This window comes from Asparagus officinalis, chromosome 1, assembly GCF_001876935.1.
Source record: "Asparagus officinalis chromosome 1, Aspof.V1, whole genome shotgun sequence".
NCBI lineage: Eukaryota > Viridiplantae > Streptophyta > Magnoliopsida > Asparagales > Asparagaceae > Asparagus > Asparagus officinalis.
In genome coordinates this window covers 129,176,806-129,183,458 of record NC_033794.1, presented here as the reverse complement: position 1 = coordinate 129,183,458, position 6,653 = coordinate 129,176,806, and the positions used below count along the sequence as shown (strand labels likewise).

Sequence of the window (6,653 nt, the reverse complement as noted above, 5' to 3'; positions counted from 1 at the left end):
ACACGTTAATTTAGACCTGATGCCTTACCTCGGTGGAGGCGAGCTCGACAGCGGCGAAGTGCGATGAGCTGGCGGCAACACTGAGCGGGGACGGCAAGCGCAGGCTGCGGCGATTTCCTGAGGTGGAGAGGAGGGGGGAGGTGATGGCGAGGATGACGTCGAGGGCTTGATCGATCTCCGGAGGCGGCGATGAACCTGAGGGCTGAGCTCGAATGCCGTCGGAGGCGTGGCTGATGACGAGGGGTGAGCTCGATGGCGAGGACGAGTAGACGGCGATGACCCGGCGGCGACGCTCAGCTGCGGTGATCTCGGGCGCTGGAGAGGAGGAGGGGAGGTGATGGCTAGGGCAAGGGGACGGCGGCGACGCTGATCGGGGACGTCGAGACACAGGCCGAGCTTGGGCGCCGGCGCTTTCGGGCGGTGGTGAGGGGGAGGAGGTCGGTGATGGCGACCGAATGCGCGATCTTGAGCCGGCGGCGACGCTGATCGGGGGCGGCGAGCTCCGGCGGCGATTTCGGGCGCTGGAGAGGAGGAGGCGGGAGGTGATGGCGCGATCTGGGCGGGAGAGATGAGAGAGGGGTAGGGATTTTGGGGGGATGGGATTTTCAACGAAGGGCTCAGATCTCTCTGAGGGGTTTTGAATAAACGGCCCAGATCGCGCATCCTCAGATGACAGCTATATATATATATATATATACTCTTGATATTTCTATTTCTAATATTTGTGTGTGTGTGTGTGAGTCTATGCTACTATTAATACTATCCAGCATGCGAGTACTATCAACCCAATTTTAAAAATCAAAACCTAAAAATAAAAATCTGAACCGGTAGATGTGATATACTGCGCATGAACTAGTTAGAAATAAAATCTTAAATGATTTCGACGTGTTTTTAATTATATATGTTTTGAATCATATAAGGAGAGCGGAAAATTAAACAACTTCATGAAAATTCTAAAATATTGATTTTGACGATATATTTTGCATAGGTTAATGATGATAAAATCCTTTAAAAATTTGCTTCTAACTAGGTCATGTGTAGTAGATCACATCTACCAGTTTAGATTTTCAATTTTGGGTTCCGATTTTCAAAATTGAGTTGATAGTATATCATCTCCCTTTTTTCCTCTTAGAATTTCTATATTAATTCTCCAGCTTGAATCATCTTCATCATTCACCAATGATGTCAAGCCTTCTTGTATTGCTCCTCGGAGTTGAGCTCTCGTTAATTTTGGCTCTCTGCAAACGCAGTTGACGAGGCAAACCGGGCCACACTAAACGAGACCCTCGACTTCATCCCAAGTCTCTCCGTCCTCAGCGTCTCCGACCTCCCCCACGGATTGTCACCGGCGACATCCGCTCGACTTGTACGTTCTCTCACCGTCGCGGGAGTCTTCGCCCTACCCACTCGCCACGCCATCGTCCTGAACACCTTCGCCGGCCTTAACCCGGACATTGACGCCGAGCTCGCCTCCCTCTTCAGGAACCATCTCCCCATCGGCCCCTTCAACCTCCTCAACAACGACACTATGGTCAACTACAACAACGGCGACTACGAATGCCTATCCTGGCTCAACCGCCACGGCCCTGCCACTGTCACCTACATCAGCTTTGGCACGATGATGGCACCTGGACGGTCAGGGGCGGATTTATGGGGTTGTCATAGTATGCATATGACAACCCCAAGACAATATGAATATGTAGTTGAGATGGTAAAAATCTTAAATTTTCTATTAGAGGTCGCGGGTTCGAGTGGTTTTGCATACCCTCATTTTTTTTTCATTCCTTTTATTAATTAGGCAATTCATGTTAAAAAACTAAAAGAGGCGGGAGCGGGGACACCTTTCCCCTTCCTTTACTGATCACGAATCACCGATCGCATCCCCTCACCCCTTCAATTTAGGCCATTCCTTTATCCTTTTTATTTTTCTTCTTCTAAAATTTAGAAATCCTAAATTTCCATAAACTTATCTAAATATTCACAAATTAAATCAGAGCAGTCCAAAGCTGAGCCAATTTCAGGTATGTTTAAACTTTTCCTCTATTAGTCTATTTGAAAGATTTAATTCTCAATTTCTCATGAATGTGAATAGTAATTAAAATAATGATTAAAAAAGTTTTTGATTAAAGATTGATTAGAATAATTATTACATAGATACTTGATAGGAACTGGTACAATGAAATTCAATTTCTTGACGATTGACGACTTGACGTTGCCGTTTTGCAAACATTTTCATTACACAAATTATGCAAATATGTTTCGTTGGTGTAATGGTGTTAGTTAGATGCTTGTCTTTTAAATTTGACATTTTATGTAATTAATATTTAGATACTTGTCTTTTAAATTTGACATTTTAAATTGGTTTCTTTTGATTTTTTTCCTTTACTTTTCTATTGATAAATGACAACCCTTATTTGAAATCCTGGATCCGCCCCTGTGGACGGTCCGACCTAGAGGAGCTCGCCCACGGCCTAGAAGCCGTCGGCGTTCCGTTCTTGTGGTCGTTGAAAGGTGAGGCAAGGGACGGGCTCCCGCCAGGGTTTCTCGATAGGACTAAGGGGAGGGGGCTCACCGTGGCGTGGGCCCCACAGGTTAGGGTGCTGGCCCACGCGGCGGTGGGGGCGTTCTTGACGCACTGCGGGTGGAACTCAGTAATGGAGGGCATCACCAGCGCCGTGCCGATGGTAAATTGTTACACGTATTCAGATGAGTTAATTGCGAATAGATCTAATTTTCTTTACTTTTAGAAAAGTTAAAAGAATCCAATCACCCCGTCTATATATCCTCACCAACAGAACCGCAACGGTCTGTCTGCACTTAAATCCAGTTTTATCCCGATTAAACCCCATCTATTTAACTATTATAGTTTAAATCCAGTTTTTCTGCCATTTTAATTATATTCAAGTACCCCCAACAGGTGTGCAGGCCGTTCTTCGGGGAACAAAAGGCGAATGCGAGAATGGTGGCCGAGGGGTGGAGGATAGGGGTGGCGATCGACAGTGAGGGCGTGGCGATGAGGGAGAAGGTTGTTAATGCTCTGAAAATGGTTTTGAGGGAGGAGGAAGGCGGGAGAATGAGGGAGAGGTTAGGAGAGATTAAGAAGCAAGCGGAGAAGGCAGTTGGAGACGGTGGGAGTTCGAGGGAGAATTTTAGAAGAGTTTTGGAGGTAATATGCGGCGATTTAGATGGTTGATGGTACTTGAAGTTTTATGATCAAAAGATTATTGTAGAGCGTATTTTAATGTTGGCCATTTGCGGATTCGTATCCTATATCCACTACAAATAAATAATGAAGAGATCGATCACTACTACATCACACTACATCATAAGTACTGTTATTTGTTTAATGGAGGTTGCGATTTGGCTTTGAACATAAACTAGGAAATGAGTACAAATCATGGGGGCATGCATGATGAGTGTTAGATTTGGAATGAATCATATATATAATCAGTTGTTAGACAAATCAACGGCTATGATTACTATAGTGGTCTTGTAGCAGAGTGGATCTAAATTTGTGATTTGTTTTCATACATTAATTATTTTAATTGTATTGATACTTACTGATTGCGTTGGAATTAAATTGCAATACTGCTATTGATTTCTAACTGTATTATTTAAACTTGTCAAAGTGGTCAAGAAGTTTCACTTTATAGACTAATCCGGTTACTTATCCCCCAACATATGCCATTAAATTTTGAATCTTACAAAGCAATGTCAACTGCTAAATAGCTCTTAATCTTCTATATGTACATCAGGGACATTACATCAGTTGATCAAACAATGTGTACCGAGTCATTGGCACTGAATTTATTGATAGTCTCAAGTCTCTACATAGTAAAATAAACCATATTAATTGAAGGGGGGCAAAAACACTAATAAAAGGATCTTAATTTCTAGACTATCTTAGGGTGTGTAAGTCAATGATAAATTAAAATTGGGGTTTACATTAATATTGCTAGCTAGGCACGTGGCATGTAGCTAGCTAGGAGAAGCAACTCATATATATTCCCTGCTCACATAATTCAAGGATGTATAAATGTACCATAAGTAACCGGTGGAAATTAAAGCTCAAGCATAAACCAAACGCAACAATGGCTGTTTGGTTGTATGTTTTTACCATGTAAAAGGATGTAAAGTGTAAAAAAGTGGGTCCCAATGTTAGCTTTCATCACTTTCAATTGTTTGTTTGTAGTTGTGAAAATAGTGTAAAGTGATTTCATTTGTTGATGTGGCTTGTAAAGTGATTTCATGAAAAAAAGACATGATTTTAGGAGAAAGCTAACATTGAAGTTAGGAAAAAATAATAAAAAATAATTCCAACCAATATGATCATTTGAGTAGGGACCACATTTTACACTTTCCAAACAAACAATTAAAGTTTCATTTTGCAAACCAAACAAGTGTTTTATGATTCCAATGGAATCAAAAACAAACAAAGGAAAATATAAAAGTGAAATTGATGAGGTGGACAACAACTTTCCAAGTTGTGTCATAAATACACAACTTTACCAACAACAACCAAACAGCCCCTAAGAAACTAACAAGAGGATCGAAGAGATTAAGATCCTCCAACTGTACGCCATTAATACCTTTTTCTGCTCATCAAAGAAAGAGAAGTGACTAGATGTAATATTTTTGTCTGCTTAGTAACATGCATGTGAGACTTCAAACAATAACTGAAGGCCAAACAAGACATCCTAACGTTTTCGTGTCAACAATATATATAGATTCTAATTTTTTTTTTTTTTCGGGGGGAGGGGGGGGGATGTAGATTGACTAAGTTCCAACAGTAAGGAGGACAATTAAGTAGAAGTATTATTCACACATACATCGATCTTCATGCATAAAAGCTTTGAACTCTAAAGATCATACCCTGTTTCATAATCTTGAAAAACTAAACCCCAAGAGCTCGACGATATTGCTTCCTCATCAAATGCATAGAACAAATCGTTTAGCTCGGCCTGCATCAAATTGAAGTTGGAGGAAGTCTCGCATGAATCTTGATCCTTGCTCCCTGCAGTCACAGGTTGATTATGACTCGGCTCATTCTCAGTGTTCTTGGTTGGAATCAAAGAATCATTTGTGCCCCTAAGAGGATGTAATTTAGACCAGAGTGCAGGGTTGTTATAGAAAGAGAAGGTATTGTTTATCCCTTGGAACTGTAAGTTGTGGAGTTGTATTCTCTCGAGAGCTGTAGAATTTAGGGTTAGGGTTTGTGAATTGGGCTTGGGTCGTTGCGAGGAAAATCGAGATGTCTCCTTAAGCGGGGGTCCGAGGAGCTTCTTCTTGAGCCTTGTGTTCCAGTAGTTCTTTATATCGTTGTCAGTTCTCCCGGGCAGCTGGGCTGCAATTATGGACCATCTGTTATTCATGGATAAGATTAGGGTTAGGAATCAGGAGGGAAATCAAATAGATATCATCGTTTGAGTTTAGATTTTGAGCATATTAATGTTCAACCTAAGGAGGGATGTTAAAGTGCTAATTTATATCATCAAATTAATACAATTGTAACTTCAGAGCTTTGACGTCGTATTTGGTACCTGCTTCCAATACTGATGTAGAGGTTGCAGATGATCTGGTCTTCTTCATCAGAGAAATCACCATGCTTTATGTTAGGCCTGAGATAATTGAGCCATCTGAGCCTGCAGCTCTTGCCACACCTCTTCAGCCCTGAAGTATGAATAATATGGTTAAGGGAAAATTTTGAAATGAATGATATGACTGAATGATATGATTTAGAAAAAACAAAAACGAAATAAAAAAACAAAAGGAACTATATATGTTCATAGCTAACTAGATCTTTTCTATGAGAACCTTAGTCGAGACATGTACATTTCCTAGCCTTGACCTAGATAGAAACTTACTTATATGAAGAAGAACACAAAGTTTAGGGAGGAATTAGCTAAAGAACCTATGTATTCAAGTAACATTAAATCTAATGCAAGATTAGAAGTAATCAATAGAGGGTTTAATTAAAAAAAAGGATAATATATAGTTACCAATCTTTTGAGGGAGAGCAATCCAATTGCCAGTTCCATTCTCCTTTATGTAAGCCTTGAGCGTAGCGTCCTCCTCTTGTGACCATGGTCCCTTCTTCACGTTCGCCTTATCGCAGCACGGCGCTCTACCCATTCTCTCTCTCTCTCTCTCTCTCTCTCTCTCTCTCTCTCTAGAATCTCAATAGTGATGAAGTTTTGGGTGATGAGAAAAGAGGAAGAAGGTGGGCGAAGCTTTATAGGAGGGCAGCGAGAGAGGAAATTAAGGATGAGATACATAATGTGATGCTTGCGAGAACTAAAGCTGTTCTGCCTTTTTTTTCCGAATACAGAAGAATTATTCAAACGCCTATTGATGAATATTACAAGACTACTGGTCATCTACTTAGAATATCTAACGGATATTACAAGACTTGTCATCCCCGTATTTTTACTTTAAAAAATAAATATTAGAATGAATGCAAAACTATAATTCTCTATCATCACCATAACTTTATAGCTTTGATGTGATGGTTAGATGGACGAAACTTAATTCTTGGAAGTTATAATTAGTCACGGACTTACAACATTTAAGGATTAATAATTACAATCAAACTACCATATTAGTACTATAATCACCTTTAAAATCTATACCGGCCGATATGCTGGTGTTGGTCC

The 6,653-nt window shown here is 40.9% G+C and overlaps 2 protein-coding genes across 2 annotated transcripts in view; one reads left to right on the top strand and one right to left on the bottom strand.

Moving 5' to 3' along the window:
• The window catches only part of LOC109841711 (anthocyanidin 3-O-glucosyltransferase 7-like), a 4,721-nt gene extending 1,528 nt beyond the window's left edge, over nt 1-3,193 (top strand). Inside the window, exons 2-4 of the mRNA XM_020410661.1 lie at nt 1,251-1,711; nt 2,445-2,684; nt 2,918-3,193. Of these exons, the coding sequence (XP_020266250.1) occupies nt 1,251-1,711; nt 2,445-2,684; nt 2,918-3,193 (977 nt within the window). The remainder of the gene's footprint in view (nt 1-1,250; nt 1,712-2,444; nt 2,685-2,917) is intronic.
• LOC109841703 (transcription factor MYB36-like) lies at nt 4,860-6,171 on the bottom strand. Its single transcript, XM_020410652.1, has 3 exons — nt 6,000-6,171; nt 5,541-5,670; nt 4,860-5,361 (listed from the first exon to the last, which is right to left on the bottom strand). The coding sequence occupies exons 1-3, from the start codon at nt 6,130-6,132 to the stop codon at nt 4,860-4,862; spliced, it is 765 nt and encodes a 254-aa protein (XP_020266241.1). The 5' UTR covers nt 6,133-6,171.

Bases quoted from the DNA above. Each gene is read 5' to 3' on its own strand.
- LOC109841703 (XM_020410652.1), bottom strand. From the start codon at position 6,132: ATGGGTAGAGCGCCGTGCTGCGATAAGGCGAACGTGAAGAAGGGACCA. The intron at 5,671-5,999 runs GTAACTATATAT...TTCATACTTCAG, and splicing joins TGCTCTCCCTCAAAAGATTG to GGCTGAAGAGGTGTGGCAAG. The intron at 5,362-5,540 runs GTACCAAATACG...CATGAATAACAG, and splicing joins TACATCAGTATTGGAAGCAG to ATGGTCCATAATTGCAGCCC.